Source organism: Python bivittatus, unplaced genomic scaffold, assembly GCF_059951505.1.
Source record: "Python bivittatus isolate LINGU-HERP-01145 unplaced genomic scaffold, Pbiv_v1 ctg000480_np1212, whole genome shotgun sequence".
Classification (NCBI taxonomy): domain Eukaryota; kingdom Metazoa; phylum Chordata; class Lepidosauria; order Squamata; family Pythonidae; genus Python; species Python bivittatus.
The window spans coordinates 45820522-45842849 of record NW_028277075.1 but is presented as its reverse complement, the minus strand read 5'-3'; the positions used below and the strand labels follow the sequence as shown (position 1 = coordinate 45842849).

At 37.8% G+C, this 22328-nt stretch overlaps 1 protein-coding gene across 2 annotated transcripts in view; it reads right to left on the bottom strand.

Annotated features, from left to right (window-relative positions):
• The window catches only part of GAS2 (growth arrest specific 2), a 130084-nt gene that overhangs the window by 82498 nt on the left and 25258 nt on the right, over positions 1–22328 (bottom strand). For both annotated transcript variants that reach the window (XM_088145086.1, XM_088145087.1), the window contains exon 3: positions 6991–7112. In XM_088145086.1, coding sequence (XP_088001212.1) covers positions 6991–7112 — 122 coding nt within the window. The remainder of the gene's footprint in view (positions 1–6990; positions 7113–22328) is intronic.

Genomic DNA, 22328 nt, shown 5'->3' with positions numbered 1-22328 from the left:
GAGAGCCACAGACAAAGTCATTCCATCTTCTGGTTTATATCCCTTCATTTCAGAGCCTAGAGTTCTTCCTTAGCAATAATACCAGAAAGGTAATCCATCTTTGGGTTCAGTTGGAATAATGCCCTGAATATTATCCTGATAACTACTAATGCACATGTTATTTGAGTTTAACCCTTTAAAACACACATGTATACACAGAGAGAGAGATTATTTAGTAATTTCAAAGTAACATGGACTCTATGCATACCACAGATGCCTTGGTGCTTTAAATTTGTTTGTACAGCTGCAAAATTCTCAGATTAACTATCTGTCAGGAGAAGTAAAATATGGTCTGGAAAGTAAGGAGATGAAATTCAAGCCACTGGGAGAAAATTACAAAATGGACTCCTGCAATATGAATCACTTCAAGAGAAAGAGAGAGAGAGAGAGAGCAAAAGGGGAGGGGGGAAAGGGAGACACTCTCACACTTGCTAGAATAATAAACCTATAGTTTGAGGGCCAGTAGATCATTAGCCATAACCTGGATAGTTCCAACCATCTACTACTAGGCAGCATTTATTGACATAACTGTCACTGAATCTCCTTTTCTCTTAAATCTGCTGGAATATAAATTTGCTCATAATGCAAATACCACACAGTGTCCCAGAGGCAAGTCTGCAGGCAGGAAAACAGAACTGCAATCTTTAGAAATGATCATTCTGTTCCCATGGAATCACCCTGTTATTAAATCTTCAGATTTTAGTGATTACATTTTCCTGAGGCAAATCTATCTATCTATCTATCTATCTATCTATCTATCTATCTATCTATCTATCTATCTATCTATCTAGATCACTAAAACTCTCATTGTGTTTATCTCTTCGTATCCTCAAGTTAACCAAAACGGTGCATTATACCGCAACAATTTTTGAATCAAGGTACCTAAAATCCACTAACTTAAAGAATGCGTAAAAAATCCAGGACCCATTACTCCTGCAGAATTGAAATTTCCACAATGTTCAGACCAGTTTTATTCACTGTTGTGGCTGTTGCAGCGTCCTTGTGGCCATGATTTCCGATGCTCCCTGCCAGCTTCCCATAAACAAAGTCAATGGGGAAGCCAGCAGCAAGTTGGAAGTCGTTCTGGCTCCCATTGCTTTTTTGCCCACCCGTGGTTATTCTGTTTAGGTAAGTAAATATTGACTTATTATTGAAGTTCATTAGCCACTACAATTATTTTTCTATTTATGATATTTACTCTTCTTAGATGATCATGGGACCATCCAGCATTGGAGTAAAAAATATATGGTCAGCCTAAAATTTAATGCTCATTCTGGTCACAGCAGACTGCACTACCTTTTTCTCAAAGGATGACCCAATGGGTCACAGAGTTGTATAGTCAAGATTATACATTTTCATGCTGTGCTTTTTATCAGCTATGAGTCATTCTTTTATTGCATTTCAACAAAAGAATGGTTTATTTTGTTGCTTCCTTGCATATTTTTAAAGGATTGGACACTTGAGGTAAAGTGTGGCAGCCCATCTCCATTTCCAATGTATGGACTGGCCTGTGCAACTATGCATAAATATTCAGATATATACCCAGACACACAAATATACATACTCATCCTGCCATTCTAGTACATATGATGCCCCATTAATATTTACCAATATTTAAAACCAGTTTAAGAATTAAAGTAATTGGCAAAACCAAGACAAAAAAAATTACAAAAAGGAAAACTATATAGCAGTTTTACTAGGTAAATTCAGGCAGATACGGTAGATAATATAAATAATTAATGACATAAAATGTATCCCCTCTATGAAACAAATCCCATCCTAAATAGGAAGGTACCATCCTGGAGTCCCAAGATAGGGAGCTCATAGTTTTAGGATGACCCCTGAGAAAGTGTTATAGCAGCCTATGGCACATATCGGAGATGTTAAAACGCTTCCAATGATACTACCTCAGGACAGTGAATACAATTGTTGCAAGCAGTAGAGGAATACAAAGTATTGATTGATTGATTGACTGATTGATTGATTGATTGAAAAGTGGGGGGGGGGAAGACCACAGAAAAAGTAGAGGAATATAGAGCTGCCTTTTTCTGTGGCAGCCCTGTCCTATAATTTCAGAAACAGACTTACAGGTTTAGAAACGGTGAACATTTCTGTAAGAATCAGATTGTTTCACAGGAGTCAATACCCATAAGATAATGATGATGATTACATGCCATCAAGTCACTGTAGACTCTTAGCAACCACATAGATATTCTCCATGATGATCTGTCCCTAACCTGGCCCTTCAGTTCTTCCAACAGTGAGCTCACTGCTCCTATAACTGAATCTATACACCTTGCTGCTGGTCATCCTCTTCTCTTTCCTTCCACCTTTCCCAGGATTACAGCCTTCTCCAGAGAGCTGGGTCTTCACATAATGTATGTGAAATAGGATAATTTGAGCCTGGTCATGTGTGCCTCAAGTGAGAACTCTGGGTTGGTTTGTTCAATGATCCATTTCTTTGTTTTTTTGACCATCCATGGTATTCTCAGAAGTTTTCTCCAACATGAAAGTTCAAATACTCTTCCCGTTTTGCCTCTTCAAAGTCCAACTTTCACTTCCATAGAGTGTCACAGGGGATACCATGGTTTGCACAATTCCAATCTTTAATAACTGTAAGACCCAGTGTTATATTTAGTCTGATATTTGTTCATCCAGTCCAATATTATGGATTCCCTTGTTTTTAAAAGAGAGATGCTAAAGCTTAAACCTGGCACCCTTCCACATGTGGAGCATATATTCAACCACTGACTTGTAACCTCTCTTCCTAAGAGAGAGTTCCTCTAAATGGAAATTGTTTTAAATCACTCTGTCTGGTGATCAGTGCATTTTGGTGTATCATATGCTTCACAGTGCTACAAAATATTAAAAAAAGAAGAAAAAAAAGAATATGGGAAATCATTACCTGAGGCAAATTGGGTCTCCTCCCCAATGTTCAATTTAAAATGCCTGTTGAATTTTAGCACTCCAGCACTGATGTGACTGTATTATATGTAAGGCAACCAGATCAACTCAGAAGGCAGAAGCAATATTGCATGGTTTATACAACTCTGACCTCTAAAAATGGGAAACAGTTGGCTGCCAGGGTAGCACAAGAGCAAATGATGCCATGCTTCCCAACCATCAGGCTAATAGAAGTCCAACCCCAGGCCCTTCCCAAGTTATATCAAATTGTATTATATACTCAAACTGGTAAATAATTATCATGATGTTCATTGTGATAGCTATACATTCATCAAATGTAGAATCTCATGTGGAAACTCAAATGTGCAGATTAAGTATGTGAGTAGCACAGAATTTCAACAAGTGGCATGAGACACAGCAATGTGTTAAGGGTATGAGATAATAAAAATCGAGGACTTATGTTTCTGGGTCAAGAAATGGGTTAAGGATGGGGTAGGGGAAAGACACTGTAATGCCTGGAATAATTTTTCTCTATCTATCTGGAAACAATTAACACAAAAAACCACTAGCATGAATAGACAAACAGTGTCTTTTCTATTGGCAAAGTATCTCATCACGCCTAACTAGAGAAACAGATTCAGGCTCTATTCCCAGCAAAGACGCATGCATATTACATGACTTGCACAAATTTCATGCACCAAATATGAACCTCTAGGCCTTCAGTTGCTATCCCGGATTCTTCACAATAGGATTCTTTATAGTCTTGGACTTTCCATATCCAGGCTTTTTAGGAACTATTCTCAGGGGTTTACATCATGGAGAGAGCCATGTTCAAATTGATTCTGACAAGACCAGAATACCTTCTTGCATTCCATCACTTTGAGAAGAAAATAATAATGTGCCCTCATGGCCTCTGAAAGCTTGTCAGTAACAGAGGAAAGTTGCAGAGGAAGTCTATATTTTTCCTCCCCTTTGTAGGAAGAGATAGAACCTTGTAGGACCACACAAAGTGCCAGATGGTGCTCATCTTACTGACACTGAACGGTCCTCATAGTATTAGTCACTCCAAATGAGTCACTGTGCGAAGATGAAATATGAGCGTCAACAAAGCTCACTGTAGTTTTCAGAGATAATATTTTGTTCTAAATGAGCAGATGACCACATCCTCTGATCTACCTACCCTCATGATTTGGATTCCTGCAAATCTAATCTTTGGTTTTGCTGACACGTTTTTATCCTGTCAGGGTACAGCAGAGTGGGCAGAAAATCAACTTATACATAATGATGAGGAAAGGAACATCTACCTGTTACATTTTTTCCCTGACTTGCTGCTGAAAAAAGTCCTGGAAAACTGACAGGAAAAAAAGGATCAAACCTACATTTTACTATTAGAATTGGTACTATTTATTTTTAGGTGAATATAAGACAGCACACATTTTCCATTATTATGCCTTAAGAGTTTGGAATCTAACCAGTGTTAACTTTTAAACATAATTAACATTCAGGCTGTCTCAAATTTATATTTATTTGCTCTGAGTTCAGAAATGCTCATTATATAAACATGCTTTTGGATAGTATCTATTTACATTTTTTTCCCTAAACACCTACCTCTCAAACTCTGGATCTCAAAGGCCTTCTGCCAGCCTTTTTACAAAATACAGGCCAATCCAAATATCACTTTAGTCACATAGATGGCCTGCTAACCCTCACCCCCAAAAAATCCATGTGGATTGTAACTGTCCGCCATTGTGTTAATAATTGAAGCAACCTCCCACTTAGCTGATACGTATCCATGCCAATAATGCCGCCTAAGGAAATGTGTGGCTGTGGCATAAGTTCTTGCCATATGAAGTATCCAAGCAATATCCTAAAATAGCTTTTTCAACTCAGTGTCCTCAAAATATTTCAGGGATATTGATTCACCACCATTCTTGACTATCAAGTTATGTGAAGATTTAACTGCACCACTAAGGTAACATATGAATTAATCATGGCCTGTTTAAACTGCAGTCCATTTCAGTTGATCCTTACCAATATTCACATGCACACATGCATTCCACTGTGATTTTAGCAGTTAAACTGAAGAATGAGTGGGCTTATTAACAGAAGTTACATTGAGGATAGCTGCGTAAAACTAAAGACAACTCTATTCTTCACATTGTACTTGTGTTCACTTAATTTTACTCAACTGACCCATTTTTCTGAATTCACACAGCACACTAAACTATTAACTAATGATATGGTTTGGATTTCACACAACACGCTGAGCAAAAAAGTGCTTGGTTAATGTGGGATTGCTTATATAAAATTTGTTCTGTATTTCTTGCTCCCATGTAATTAAACAAAACTTCAGTATGAGTCACCTGCTCACTCCCTACAGTATTGTCAGAAAAGAAGGAATCCCTTTGAGATTCAAGGTATGTGCAATAAATTCTTCACGTGTCCTTCGAGAGGCATGAGTTGGCACCAGAAATAAATCAGAGCGCTCCCATTATATGAAAGCCAGCATTCAGAAGATATAAAAGTAATGTTTTAATGTATTTGGGGAAATGAAATAATAAATGAACAATGACTGTCAATGGATTCTGATAGAGATACACACCCTGCTAAAATGTACAAAAGTAATTGATACACTTTCAGTTCATGGAGTTACCTGACTGGTAAAATCTTCCTCATCCCTTTTTCTCTTTCCTTCTCTCTGGCCTTTTCTTTACTGTCTGCCTCCCACTCACTCAGCTGCAGTCTGGCTGTTGCCTCCAGCACAAATCCTCTGGCAGCTGTTTCCTTTTTTAAAAATCAGCCTGCACCTACCTACAGAGAGCTTTATTACTTTTAATAGCAGCTGAAGTGTCTTAAAAGTTCCAGCTGCCAGTCACATCTTCAAGATAGCAGCTGGACATGAGTCCCATTATAATTCCTATGCAGCCTCATGACACCATGGTAGCACATATATCATGAATACAGTTGAAACTAATGTTTTGGAAGAGCATTACAGAATCCTTTAGTATGTTAAATTCCACATAATGGCATTCTCATAATGCTCTTTTGTACTAAGACTTACATTTTCCAGTTGTGGAATCTATAGCTTGAAGCTTCTACCCAAGAAATTGCAGTGTGAAAGGAGAAACATGCCTTTAAAAGAGTTGGCAATAGTAAAAAGCTGTTATGCTGCCACTTCTTTTCATTCTTAAACTATGGAATGTGAAATCATATGCATGCACACTCACTCTCACATTTGCACAGCATTAGGGTGAGATTTTCTGCTCTCATTCGCATGACAGTACCTTAGGAAAGAAATCAGCTTCTGGAAAGGAGAAAAAAACTTCAAGAAAGAAGAGTACTGCAGTCTATCAGTTATTATACACCATCATATTTTGGCATGAAACCAAAAAAAAAAGTAAAACTCAAGAGGGTAAGCAAACATTAGTAATCTGCTGCAGGTGGGTTTCCCCATAAAGCCCATAAATTCAATCAAAAATACTGATGGAGCTCAGTTTAGAAGCAGCTTTGCCAGTAGAAGATCCTGTATCTGATGTTTGCAATTTCTACTTTTAAAGGACCTCAGGCCATAGAACTGGAACAGACTCACTGGATATTCTTACAACATTACTACTGTTTCTCAGAACAGGCCATACTGGGTCAGAATATATTCAGAAGAAGTGCTAAAAATCACTGCATCTTGTTTACACACTGCCCAAATTTATAATTAACATGTATAGATTGCTTCAGCTTGTTGTCTTATTAATGCAGGAACAAGTATTCATATAATTTCTACAATACTCATTTATTTGATTTTATTTTTACCCTGACTTTGCACCAATAGATGACATTGAAGATAGGTATTGATTGAACATTGGGTCATGATTTGCTATTGGATTATAACCAGACTAAGGTAGCTTTCACCAGCTTTAGTAACTTTGCATATATATATAGAAAGAGGCAGCTAAAATAAATCATCAGTCATTGTAATTGAAAAGAGAGGAGCCATTAAAAACAAAAACAAACCTCCTTCCATTCATGTAGTTTTCTAAATTAAGGTAAGTTTACCTTTCCAAACTTCACTTCAATGCAGTTTTCTTTAAATTTCTCCTGTAAAGTTTCTGCTAGCTGACAGAGTAAAGCACCATTATCCAATTTCTCCATGAAGGTTTCAGCTGTTATTTCTTTTCCTGAAAAAGGTACAAAAGCAATACCAATCAGTATCAGCTCTGTGGATTATTCATTGTGTGGAAAAGCATGATTGTGCTGCTGATTTTGTTTGTATTATATTGCGATTGCTCCCTGCTGAAGAAACAGATCCCATGTTATATATCACACACTCATGGGTTCTTTAAAAAAAAAAAGAAAGATGGCAGAGCCTTTATTAGAAGAAACTTATGGTCAATGAAGTCAAAACATATCATTTAATTTCATGATTGCTAATCTGTATTTTCCCCACAGCAGTTAATCACAACACAGAAGAGAGTTGTTCTAAAGCTAAAAAACACGCAGCCAACCTAGTAGCTTCACATGCTGAGGCATTTCTTATAAATGCAGATGATTGCAATGCCAGACTGGGCTGAAGCAATATGTTTTCATATTCTAACAGTTTTCCTTTAGGATTTGAGGAGGATGACATTACACTAGAACGCTAGTCAAAAGATATATAACTTGGCGAGAAGTTACTTGAAGCAACAGTCAATGGATGGATGTCATTTACCGTAATGAGCTGGGGGATGATGCTAGTCGAAGTATTCAATATTTTCTGGAGCAGAAAAAAAGCATTTTTTTAAATTCAGGTTTAATAAATCTGATAGCGCTATTTGATATCTTCACTGTCATAGGTTCCTGCCGTCTGGAATGAGGTTCCCTCTGAGATCTGGGTGGCTTCTATCGTGATAGTATTCCAGAAGGCCTTAAAGACCACTATTCTCCTAGACCCTGGGCATGAGTGGCTGGAGACCCTCGCTGGATGTTGGTTGTACGCATTCTTTATGTTGCTGGCCGGATTTGCCACCTTTCCTCTTTTTAGTTTTATTCTTCATTTATCTTCCATTTTTATTTTATTTGCATATATTATGAGCCACCCAGAGTCATTCTGGGGTCAGACAGCACCAAATTGATTATTTATTTATTAAAATTAATGAACTCCACATCATCATCATAATAGGTAGATTCCACCAAAAATGACCCAAAGCGCATAAGTAATTACAGCAATTTTTATAAAGGGCAAAACAGGAAGGTCTAACCATTACAATGCCTGCCTCAGGTGGACAGGGGAAAAAAATGGGCAAAAAAATTCAGATTTCCTAAGCTCCAAGGAGCTTCAGCAACTGCAGAAATCCATGTTCCAGAAGAAAGGGACAAGAGGTTTTTTTGTTTGTTTTTTTTAAATCAATATGACTAGTTATTCTGTACACAGTGAAGCTTTGATTTAACACACCAATTGAGAAGGGGTCCGTTACTCCCTAATGTCTATTAAGTGGTAAATTATGTCATTTATATTTGTGTGCTGACTTTAGTAAGCAAATGATCCAAAATTGCATCATTCACAACAATATGTTATTTGTATAATGATGTCATTCTGCAAACAATGCAATTTGCCACAATTGATATAGTTTAGATTTTTTACAGAATGACATTAACTGCATGACAAAAATCACTGCAAATGACACCAAATCAGTGTCAAATTAATGTAAATTTATTTGTCATATCCAGACTATTTGGGAAGCAATGGTATTACCTATTATGTTAAAGGGATGTCTGGACACAAATTTGGTCTGCTGCACCTGAAGTCTGCCAAACTGTACATCTGTCATATTAAGGTTTCACTGCACTTCAAAATTCTTCTGCATCAAAGCAAAAAATAATGACTAAAGGAGGTCAGGTAGTAACTAGATCACGATTTGACTGAGAATCTGTTCAAGGTAAGAGTGTTTTAACTGAATATAATTATTATCATAATAACATAACAGATACGAGAAAAACATCCTTCAACTTGGAACTCATTCATCATTTGAAAAGAAAATACGAAGGACTGAAATTCTTTCTAACCCTTTTACCAATAGTAGCCATAGGAGGCATCTGTATTTTCTTCTGCATAACAAAGTGATGTATTGCATTTGGGTGGGTGGGTGGATATGTCAACGTTCATGCGTGCCTACACTGTTTCTGTCCATGGACTGATCAGGATGGGTATACATGCATTGTTTCTGTGTGTCAGAGAGGGAGGGTCTGTGGGTGATGCATGTATGTAGCTCTCTCTCTATATATATGTTTTTCTGCTTCTCTTTCCTGTTTTGTCTGTATGTTTTATTTATTTTTATTTATCACATTTATATGGCTGCCTATCTCAAACAAGGTGACTCTGGGCAGCATACAAGAAAACCAATAATTAAAACATATCATAAAAATCATTTAAAACAATTAAATAATGAAACATGAATAAGAACAAGATCTCAAGAGGGTTACAATCAGAATGTTATATGTGGTGCAGCCAACATATGGGCTCCCTACTGCCAGGAGATCCCCAGGCCTGATGAAACAACCACGGTTTGAGAGCTTTCTGGAAGGCCATAAGGTTTGGGGCTAACCTCACCTCAAGGGGGATGATGTTGCAAAGGGTGGGTGCCATGGCAGAAAAGGCACGTCTCCTGGCTCCCATCAGATGGAACTCCTTAGCAGACAATCTACCTTCTGCCAAGTCTTGACCAAGATATTAAAGCACAATTTTTAGAGTTGACCAAGTGAGCTGCTGTACTCCTATGGCCTCTAGCATCTAGCATCTTCAAAAATGGTTAAGAAATTGGGTGAAAGGCCAAAGGAACTGATGGGTTATCACCCAAATTACTTTAAAAATTACATAGACAGGTATGTCTTAGAGCTTTGTCTTAAGAACAGATCAGAAGTAATTAAACAGGTAACTTTCCTTTTCCATCCTAATACAGAAACAAGTCTAGTAAGGATGGCTCCTACTTCCTTTATACACCGATTACATAATTCCAGTCCTAAGTAAAAAAATTAGCATCAGCCATTAACCCTGATGAGTAGGTGATCATAGTTGTATCGTTACATACAGAGGATTAAGTGATTCTATCAGTTTCAGCCATAGTATGAAAAGAACTCTTTGTTCCTTGTTCCTTCATCTGGAGGAAGACTGTCTTACCATAAACTAGAGCTAGGCAGCACTTTGAATTTAGAGTCAAAAAGCTGCTTTGCAGCATGTAGGACCTTGCATGTAGCACCTGTCTGCAACTCTTCAAAACAGCTATGTCTTCCTGGGGTCATATGGCTGGTCTCTCCAGCTACAATGCAATCCTGGGAAAGGACTAGCTGCTTTCAGGAGTTGCAGATAAGTACTGCATATGTACACTATCTACTCAGAGGCACATTTTTGCCTTCAGCCTTACCATAGATGAGAAATAAACAGCAATAATATTGAGCAGGTCAAACTCTTTAAATATGGAAGAGTAATTTTTCAAGTAATGGATTCCATGAGTGCATAAATCAATGCCACCAAGGAACCTGCCCAAAGGAATGGAGCAGACATTCTTGTTTCTTTTAGAACAAAAGAGCTGATAACCATATTCCAGCTGCCTTAAAAGTCAGAGGCCAAAGTTGTTAACACAAGTTATACATGGATCACAAATCAATACAAAGACCATACAATTACAAAGTTCATACCTCTTGGAGATTAAGGCTTGGGTATTGATCTGTTCCTTTAATTATTAGTATATACTATTAACACTGTGCTGATCATTTTAAAGAGATGCCTCAGAATATATGGGAGCACATTTTGTACATTAAAGCAGCCACCTTTCTCCAGGATCACACATATACTTTGAAAGCTGCTTCTGGGTATCTCTGCATGTATGAATATGCACAGCCACTTCACTTTGCTGAGAAAGGTCCATTTTGCTAAAAGATGTAGCTACTGAGCAAAAAAAGGTGTTTTATATGTGCATTCAGATGTTCTGAACCATCTCTTCTGAAGAATTTGCACAGCCCTAATAAATTTATCCTCTCTTGTCATAGTTTGGTGTCTCTGGTTCTGCATGATACATTTAATTCTTGGTGATGGAAAACTATAGAGTAGAATTCCCTTACTGGGTTGGTATTTCAGCCAAGGGTAAGGGACAGTGTATTACAAAAAAGCCTGAGACTGATGCCTACACAAGTTTCTTACAGGAAAAAGTTATATTGTAGCATTCTAACAAGATGTCTATATGGGTAGTCTTCGACTTATGACCACAATAGGGACCAGAAAATTCATTAATAAGCAGTGTGGTCATTGACTGCATCTGATTTTATGACCTTTTTTGCCCTCGTCGTTAAGCAAATCCCCATGGTTGTTAAGCGAGGAATCATGTGACCATGACTTGCGACCATCCCTGCCAGCTTCCTCATTGACTTTGCTTCTTGGAAGCCAGCTGGGGAAGTCACAAATGGTGATCACATGACCACAGGATGCTACAACTGTCATAAATGTGCAATAGTTGTCAAGTGCCCAAATCATGATCACAGTCATAAATGTGTGAGGACTGGTCATGTCACTTTTTTCAGCACCATCATAACTTCAGATGGTTACTAAATAAATGGTTGTAAATCATGGACTATGTGTATACTTTGCTATCAAGAATACCAGAACAGCCTTTAGGCTGGCTCAATGAAATGTCCTGGAGAACAGGTTTTGAGGAATATGTATCACGGAATGAGGTTCTGAGGTGTGAATACTGAGACAGAAGATCATGCAATTTTGCACTGTTCCTTGCATGAAAAAATCCAGGGAACATTCCTAACTTCACATAATGTGAATTACCACAATGGAGTGAGACTTATACTAATTAAGATGGGTTTGGTTTCATTGTAGTGTCTTTTATCTGTTTATATCTGAGCCTTCTAATTTGTTGAGTTTTGAATGTAACAAAAATAAAGTCACTAAAGCTAAAACCAAACATAGGATGTAACAACTTAGCATGATGTATGAACCCAATTGATATGTCTAATCTGCTCCTCAAAAGAGAGAGAGAGAAAGAAGGGAGATTTTACAAGTCTGAAGCTTGCTGTGAAGTATCTAAGATTGCATGTGGAGGAGGAGAAGCTATTACTACTACTACTATTAGTATTTGGGATTCAGCAAGAACTGAAAGAAACATTATTGCTAATCACTCTAAATGATACTATGATATTATTCAAATAAAGTTCATCTGTCCCCCTAAGTCCTATTACTGTTCAGAGTTTGGATAGTCAAAATGAGTTTAGAGGATGCCTTCCAGTCCTATAATATTAAGATTTGTGATCTCTTTAGAAGAAAAGTAGGGTATCATTGCAACAAGTAGAACCAATAAGACCCTCATTTTAGCATGTTTTTTGTGTGTGTGCATGTGTATAGTACCCACAGTTAACTATGTGTATGAATAAAGACCTTAAACAATAGATGAAATTAAGGAATACAGTAGGTGAAGATGCATATAGAAGTGCAAAGAAGTAAAAGTAGCAATGATCTTTAAAAGGTACTTAACTTTTTTAAAACAACAGTGGCCAAACATATAATCAGTTTAAATAAATAAATCAAAATAACATAAATAATACATTTATAATAATTTATAAATTATATAATCAATACAACAGCAAGCAATAGGAATAGGACAATGGCTCCAAGGAACCCAGAAGATCTTTATCTGTATTAATAACAACCGCATCCACAACTAAAATCTAGCTTTTATGGGAAGAAAGAATGTCAGACAAATGGCCCTCAGTGATAAGCAGTACATAATCCCCCATTCTTGTCTCCAGTGGCAGGCTACACGAAAACAAACTGTTGTGAACAGTCATATAAGATTGCCTCATCCATCTATTCCATCTTGATCAGTTTTGATCTCCCAAGAATCCTTTCTAAGTATCTTCCTGCCAATATATAGCTTGCATCAAAATAGGGACGCAGAAAGGCACTGTTCCTTCTACTACAGAATCTATTCTGTACCAGACTGACAGAAATGCTTCTGTAAAATAGCTGATGCCTCAGAAGGGAGTTATTTTGTTTGTTTTCATGGCCCTCTGTGGGGCAGAGATGGGGGAAGACACAGAATTATTATGAGGATACTTTCTTTGTTATGCTTTCCACAAAAGCATTTATACGCTGCAACCCAAATGGCAAAAATCCTGCGTCTCGTTTGCCTGCAGAAAATGCATGAAGTGTTACTGCTCTCTTGTGCTATAGTTAAAACTCCCAATGCAATTAAGGATGCTGCCTAAAAAGCCTGAATCAGAATTCTCCATCATTCAATAAAGGGCTTCACATTTCACTTCTTTCAGTGCTGACTTATCTGACTTATTTCCAGATGGCAGCCCCTTTCTGCTTTTTCTCAGGATTCATTCTCCAAAAGAAGCTTAGACAGCATCATGTTCCTATGATGAGTCTCAACTTGACAGAAACACCTAAGTAACTTCTGTAAACATGGCTGGCATTTTACATTCTGTGAAAGTGATGCTCTGCACAGCTAGCGAGTCAGGGGTATCTATTCTAATCTGGTTCACAACAAAACCTAGACCACAATTTAGTATTAGAAAGTTGAGTTGCAGTGAGCCTCTCAGTTTTCCCCCCCTCTTGCAGCAGACAGCTACTTCCATTTTAAGTTAACCATGACTTAATGGACTTAATGGCTAAAACCCTGCCTAATCTTAAGAACGCCTGTTGCAGCTTCTTAAATTGTAATTTAAAATAGGCATGTTTCCAGAAACCATAATAATGTTTAATCACAGTTTGTTCTGGTACATACATCACACTGTTGTATAGTGCGTGTATTGCTTTCTTGGCAAGGTTTTCAGAAGTGGTTTGCCATTGCCTCCTTCCTAGGGCTGAGAGAGAATGACTGGCCCAAAGTCACCCAGCTGCCTTCGTGCCTAAGCTGGGTCTAGAACTCACGGTCTCACAGTTTCTAGTCTGGTGCCTTAACCACTACACCAATTGCTCTCATGATGGATATACTGGCTTTGGTTTATTGTAGTGGTTTGTAAACAATGGCATATTGTGTGTTGTACAAGATCAACTAGTTTATGAAGCAAGTTATGGTTAAGCAAACTACTGGGGGGGGAGAGGTAATACTCCAGTCTTTACTCAGTCAGGATGACCCACCAACTGTGCTTAATCTAAAACAGAAAAAAAAAAAAAGGGGAAATCTCCTAATCACAGCCACCCTGAAAAAGATTCATTCATAAAATAAGAAAGTGCAGTTGACTCTTACATCCAGAGCAAAATTCAGGCATCAAGGATTTCTTAGCCAAACAATCCATCTATGCAGACTCAAAAAGACTAATAAAAAAGCTCACTCAAGTCACCAAAGAAAGTATTCCTTTTTCAATGGGGGTCTGAAGGTTTCAAGTTCAGTTGCAGTAAAGAATTAAGTCTTTTTTGTATTTCTTTAGTTTAATGTTTCAGTTGGTATGCTATTATGTAATTTTGTGTTCTTTAAAATTATAGCTTGCCCAAAGCCTAAGACCAAAAATTAAATGGTTATTACCATATTATGAAAATTACAGAGTTTCTTTACTTGCCACTTTAAACTATAAGTTTATGCAACAAATCAAAATCCAATTTAGCAGGCTTGACATTTAATTTCTTTATCTATTACTTGCTTATCCCTCAGTGAAAGCTGACCATTATACAGAAATATGAATTTTTTAAAAAAACACATTTTCATGTATCTAATGAAGTGCATTAAAATTTAAGCCATAATTAAAATGTTAGTCTTTAAAATATAAAAAGTTTGTTGCTTTTTCAGCAACACATAGTAGCAACACATTCTAGCTTTTTAAATTTTTTTTAATTATGACAGAAAAATATGGTTGCATACTCGTTATCAGATTGAATTCTAATGATAAATTCTAATGATTAACCTATACTGTAAGTCTTCATGAGTGTATAAATACTGTCTGTTATATGATAGTTTCTCCACTTTTTTCCCTCCAATGTAACTGAATATTTTAAGTGAACCAAGATCTGCTCATGATTTTTAATTTATTAATACATTTACTATATTTGGTGGTAGAATACCATTAATGATGTTTCATTTAGCACAAATGTTCTTTATACCTTTAAGCATGAGTGAAATGGTCATTATTCTAAAATCATATCCTGTTTCATGATTTATGGTTCTGCCCTACTTCATTGGTTTATTTTATATACCTAGTCAAAGCAAAAAAAAAAAAAAAAGTTAATTGGATACTGAAAGAAATGCTGTTAACCACTACAGATTTGTAGATTAAAATGAATGGATTTTGTATTCAACATCTGTATCTGAAAAATAAGTCAGATACATCAGCCTTCACTATACAGACTGTGCCCGGCAAGCACCATTTCTTCTTTGTCTATAGCAATCACTTTGAAATCCAAGAGACTGCAATCCTGTCAAAGTTCTACTGAAATATTTTGAAATGATGCTGTTTCTCATTCATGGGATTGCAGCCCTGCCTCCAACATCGGCACTCTATACTCCTCCACCTAAGGACTATATATTGAAGAGGGCATAGGAAAATAAGCATCGAAGTACTTATACGAGCATGCTGGTAAGCATTCCATGCACTAAGGACCTATGTATGATGATGAACATCAAACTTATGAATTACTTAAAGCTATACTCATCCAGCAGTGTCATTTTCATTTCTCACTTAATATTCAGATGCTAGGGAAAGGGATGTAGCAAGATCATGAGCAGAAAGGGTTGTATTCATTTCCTTCCATGGGGTTATTTGAGAGCTGATGTACGGTGGTCTGCTTGCTGATTGGCATTACTTGCTAACACAGAATGGATCAAACAGGATTAGTTTCACTTATTCCACACACATCCCAGGTGTACTGTACAACTTCTGTCAACCCAAGGGCCACCTGGCATGCAAGGACCATACTCCAAAAATGGGAGAGGTCAGGCACAAAGTAGATGGGGCAACTTTAATTATTTACTTTATTCTTAAATTGTATGATTTTGCAGGGGGTTGATATTAGCTATAAAAATAAGCTGCAGCTTCCCCCCCCCATCAAAAAATGTTTTGACACTGAGATTCTGCTGACCCTGGCTGATCCCAGAAAGGCTAAGCAGGGCCCAACCTAGTTAATATTGGATAGGAGAAACCAGGAAATCCCAGGGCAGTGGGCCAGAGTGGGGAGTCAGAGAAACACCTCAGAAGAAAGCAGTGATAAATCATTTTGCCTTACTGCCAAGAAATGACCATGTACTCACCAGGAATCAATCCTGATTCCTGGAGAGAATCTTTACTATTTATTTTATTCAAAAATAAGGCTGCAATGTTTATTTCTTTTGCAGACAGAAAAAGCATGTGAATGAAGGAAATCACCAGAATAAGTGGGACCAAAATTTTCAACTATATTTTTCAGGGTTTGGGTAGGTTAACTGATGAAACAGATCCCTTGCAGAGGTTCAAGGCACTATTTTCCCCTTCAAAATTCCTCCCAAAAGAAAAAACTTGCCTGATTTTTTTGGCAGGGGGCGGGGGGGAAGACTGAAGTTTTTAAGGACATGCATTCAACCTCCTAACCCCACTTGTCCTAAAATGGGTCTGAAAATTTTGGATCTGACCATTCTGGGAAGACCCGGGCCTGGGGAGCTTTAAAAACAAAAAAGTACACCATGCTTTTTGGACTTCTGCTGCCGTTCCTTAATTCTATGATTTCAAAAGTGGAGAAGGCCACTAGATTTATAATTTCACAACAGCTAGAGGTCCACAGGTTTAAGAAATGCCTGCTTACAAAGACATGACTCTCCCTTCCTGAAACGGAATTTAGATGGTAGTTAGTAGTGAGTGATTATATTACAAGCTGCTCTAAGGGATTTGCTATCAAGTCAGTGCAGTGTAGCTAAGACAGTGGTGCTGTAACCCTGTTGGGCTACAACTGCCACAACTCATAGCCACCAGGGCTATTGGTTGGGGAAAGCTATCTTAAGTAATCAATTGCTTTACAGTGTACTTCAGGACATGGATTTTAATAATAATTTCAACTGGATAATTCCATAATTAAAAGATATGAAAGAAAGCCTTTGAATCAGCAGAAACCTATATAATACTGCTGTGAAGCCAAAAGTTGGCTTGTTTATCCAATTTTCTCTAACTTGATGTTCTCTTGATGTTTTGGACTACAACTACCATCAAAATGTGGGCTGCAGATGATATGGGAATTGTAGCTAATCACATATGGGGGTACCATGTTGGAAAAAAAAACTTTTAAAACAATCTGTAAAATGTGGTCCATAGCTTCGATGTTCTCACTGTTTTTGGCTTCCACTGATTTCCAAGTCACAGGTTCCCAGTAGTGCCTTGTTCATTGTGACTTTGTCTCCTTCAGCTATCTTACCTCTAAATTATGTTTTTCTGTCTATTGGAACATTTTGCAGTCCTATGTCTACCCCAGAGATCTCTTAAGTAAGGGCTTACATACCTACTCTCCCTTTCCCCACAGAAGCTGAACTGCAAACTAGGAATTACATCTTTCTTCCTTGACAAATGGTTGCAAACAGTTTGGATTACTACCGATTCGGTCACTTGTTTCCAGTGGTGTCCCCACCAAAAGTTAAAATAATATACAAGCGTAGGTAACCTTTTTGCCCCAAAGAACAAACTGAGACACAGGCTATAAGCATTCCTGTGAGTTGATAAGATAGGATTATGTTTTGTTGTGCTGTTTTTTCTCCCTCCTGGAAAGTTCAGGTTTCAGACAAAACGTGGGTTTTTTCTATAAAGAACCAACTACAAAACAAGTGTAGTTATTTCTAACAACTACCCTTAATACCTTTAATTAGAAATATGTGTGTAAAAGAATGTTATATATTACATGTTACATACACCAGGGACAACAAGCTTAAAGTCTACCTCATGCAAGAAACACCCAACAAAACAGCTTTCTTTACATTATTAAGACTGATGGAAGAAATCAGAGGAAAGCCTCTCCCCTCTCAGCATTCTAATCAAGACAGCTGTCTCAGCACTGCTGATAGCTGGCCAGGTGATGGATGATCAGCTGGGCAAAAGGCAAGAGCTCTCTAGAGGGATGGAAATAGCTTTTGCAATTCCAGTTGTTTTCTCAGTCCTGATCCACGTCTAGCTAGTGTGTTAAAATGAACACACAGAGCTAGCTTTGAACTCCTCTTAAAGCTTTGAAGTGCCTGATGTACGCATTACTCATTCCAACAAAATGTTTGCACACCTTCTAATTCCACAATAGTAATTAATGGGAGTCAACCTTTTTCATTAAATTACAACACAGAAATACGGAGAGAGGCTATGCCGTTACTAATCTCACCTGAGAAACCTTCCAAGCCCAGATCTGCGGACCCATCCCTAGAAGCATTTTTGTATCTAGTATCCACCCTGAACCTTTAATGGCACAAGTATGTTTTCAGACTTTGTAAGAACCATCTGCCCTTTGCAGTCTCAGTTTGTCCACACAGAAAATGTCACAATTGCTTCCAATCTTGACAGCTTCCAGATGCATGGACTTTGACTTCCAAAATTCCCCAGCCAGCCTGGCCATTGCTGAGACTGAGGTCCACACATCCAGAAATTGCCTACATTAGGAAACACTGTACTACATCCATAGCTTGTAGAATCACAGGGATCTTAGAGGTCTTCAAGTCCAACTCCCTGCCCAGGATAAGAGTCCTCAGACCATCCCAGACAAATGGCTGTCCAATCACCTCTTGTTCCTTTTTTGCCCATTAAAAAGCTTTTGCCCACCAGTGAGTTTCACTCACCAATCAATTATATCCACTTATTTCAGCTGGTTTGTGCTTTTCTTCCTGCCAAATAGGCTAGGGTTAGGATTATCAATCAACATTTGACAGTTACCTCGACAGATGTATACCTATGATCACAACAAGAATACTGCACCAATTGATTACATCTGCTGCAGGCAAAAACTTTTTGGACATGAGATTTTAACACTAGTGGCAGGCAAAAAAGGAACAAGAGCCATCCAACCTTTTTTGAAAACCTCCAGTGATGGAGGTCCTATGACTTCAGGAGGCAGGCAGTTCCACTGTTTAATAGCTCTCATTGTCAGGATATTAATCCTTATTTTGAGTTTTGATCTCTCTGTAAAGCTTCTACCTACTGGTCCTTGTCCTACCCTTGGGCACTATGGGGAATAAATCCACACCCTCTTCCCTGTGACAGCCCTTAAAGTATTGGAAGACTGCTATCATCTCTCCCCTTCTCTTTTTCAGGCTAAACATACCCAGTTCTTTTAACCATTCCTCGTGAGATTTAGCCTCTAAGGCTCTCACCACTTTTGCTGCTCTTTCTGAGCTCTTTCCAGTTTCTCAGCATCCTTTTTTTTTTATTGTGACAACCAAAACTGGACATAATATTCCAGGTATGGTCTGAGCACTGTAACATATTATACCTTTGTTGATGCACCCCAATACTGCATTGGCTCTTTTGGCAGCTAAAGAGCACTGCTACGTCATATTTAATGTGTGGTCTATCAGGACACCCAGATCCTTCTCACAAATACTACTGCTGAGCCAGGTACCTCCTATCTTGTAACTGTATATCTGATTTTTCCTACCTAAATGCAGAACCCTACATTTCTCACCAGTGAACTGCATTTGGTTGCAAAAGGCCCAATGTTCAAATCTATTAATATTATTTTGAACCATGATCCTGTTTCATGAGGTGCTAGCAATACTGCCCCCTCAGATTTGTGTGCTCTGCATCCCTTCTACCTCTCATCTTGGTCATTCATAAAAGTGTTGAACAGAACTCCAAGTACCCCATTGCATCCCTCTCTCCATGTAGGCATAAATCCATTAAGTAACACATCTTGGATCTAGTTGTTCAACCAACTGTGAATCCATTTGGTACCAGGATCATCTAACCCACATCGCTCCAATTTATCAAAAAGGAAACTGTGGTCTACTTTATCAAATCCCTTTCTGAAGATTAGGTACATCACATCCACAGCATTCCCTTGATCTACTAATTGAGTCACTTTGTTTAAAAAGAGAGAGAGAGAAAGAGAGAAATTATTCTGGCATAACCTACTTTTAAGAAACCCATGCTGCTTTTCAGTGTTTACTTTGTTCTTTTCTAAGTACTTAAAAACCACTGTTTAATTATATTTTTCTAGGATCTTCCCAGGTATTGAAATCAAGCTGATTGGTCTGCTGTTTGGTAAGTCCACTTTTTCTCTTTTTTAAAATATTGGAACAACGTTAGCTCTTCTTCAATCTTCTAGCATATCCCCTATACTCCAGCAGTTCTCAAAAATTACAGTTAGTGGTTCTGAGATCACACCTGCAAGTTCCTTTAGCACCCTGGGATGTAATCCATCTGGCTCCAGCAAATTGAATTCATTCAAAGCAACTAGTGTTCTTTCACCACTTCCTTGCCAATTTTGACCTGCATTTCTCTTCTGCAGCTTCTGACAGCTTGGACCACTTATTTGTTTTTCAAAAAGTCAGATGCAAGAGAGGAATTAAGCAGTTCAGCCTTCTTCCTGTTTTCTATCACCATTTTGGCATTTTCTCCAACTAGTAAACCAACCATTTCCTTAACTTTTCTCTTGTTCTACACATACCTAAAGAAGTATTTTTTTTGTTATTTTGGGCATTCACACTGTAAGCTTCAACTCATTCTGAGCTTTCACCTTTCTGACTCTATCCTTACAAATTCAGGCTATTTCCTGATATTTTGCTTTTGCTATATGTCTCTTTTCCCATTTTTTTTAAACTCGCCTTTTTTATTTTGCTTTGTTTTTCAGTTTATCAGAGAGCTCTTCATGCAAATATGCTGGTCTCATCAGCCATTTCCCACTTTCTTTCTCTTTGAATGTGTTTGTTTTTGTAGACTATTTGATAAATAGACAGTAGAGGATGAGGAAGTGTTATGTAAAATGTTTATTAAAATGATTATAGAAAAGGTGTTGTGAATATCTAGTAGATTCTTAAATGCTGAAAGTGTTCTTAAAAATGTGTTTGCTTCAGTAAGTCTTCTTCATACATTACTCACAAAAAACAGGCATACAGAAAGACTGAAGGAGTACCTGTTTACCACTGTACATATAGGTCAATCTTCCTCAATTTGGCATCTTTAACTCTCAATATTCGAAGCCAACGTGCTCAAAATTCTGGGAGCTGAAGTTGACACATAAAGAAGGCATCCAGTTTGGAAAAGGCTGGTGTAGTATATATTGGTTTTCCACATGTTGAGAATGAACATCTGCTATGAAGAATCTGTTTACAGCCTGAGTCTCCTTATATCATCTTGTTGCTGCTGTTGTTATTATTACTATTATTGTTTTCCCCCTCCTCCTACTAGTATACTTCATAAAATGGATGAACTGCCATTATCCAGAAGCCTGCGTTGACCTCCCCTTTACTTAATTGCCACCTGAAGGACTTCCTAGGAACCACCTTGCCTTGGCAGAAAGAGAGAAGAGACAAGAAGCAAACAAAGTGAGAACTCAAGACCAGAAACAAAAGAAGAAAAATAAACATTAAAAACAAAAGAAAAAAAAAAAAACAGGTGACCAAAGTATAGGCCAGCTGAGAAGGTACATGGATACAGTTTGAGAATGATCAGAACTCAAATATTATCTTCCTCCTGGAAAACATAATCAGTAACATCCTTGTTTTATTTCCCCCTACCCAATCCCTTTCCTTCTGTTTATGCCTTTTAAACTGTAAGCTTCAGGGTGAAAGGTCTTACACTTAAGAGCCTTTAGCTATTTTTGGCCTAAAAGCTATTTTTGGCCTAAAAGCAGAATAAACTGGTTTAAACAAACACATACTTTAGAGATAAGTTCTTCCAAAACCTACATTTTTGCTTATTTGTTTGTTTTGACCTGAACACTGCCAAATACACTGGACAACAATATTTTTTTAAGAAAAGTATATTTTTTTAAAAAAAAATAAAATTAAGAAATGAAAGGACATATCCTTAGAAAGCACCCTAATCACCATCAGAGTCCACAGGCCAAAAAAAAATCTCACTAACATGGCAAGATGTTGCCTAGTCAGCATCATAGATTCCACCCACAAGGAGACGAGATCTCAGTAAATCCAAGACTTTATCAGCAAACTGCTAGCAGCATATCTTCCTGTTCTCACCTCCCTAAGCCAAGTTACCAGCCCAGCAATGTAATACCAGAAAAGTAACAGAACTTTGCCTCCTTCATCAGCATGGTATAGGCTTCAACCTGAGCTCATACCTGTGCTGAGTCATATTCAGTTCTATTCCTCATCTACCAAGCTCCAGACTTCACTTCTGTTCGTTCATCTCCTGCATCTTTTGAGAAAACTCTTGGAATCAATACACAGAAAAAAAACTGCTTCTTCAGAATCCAGGTCACCTCCTGGTGCCAGATATTAATTAGGCAGCTGATGGAACTGCCTGCC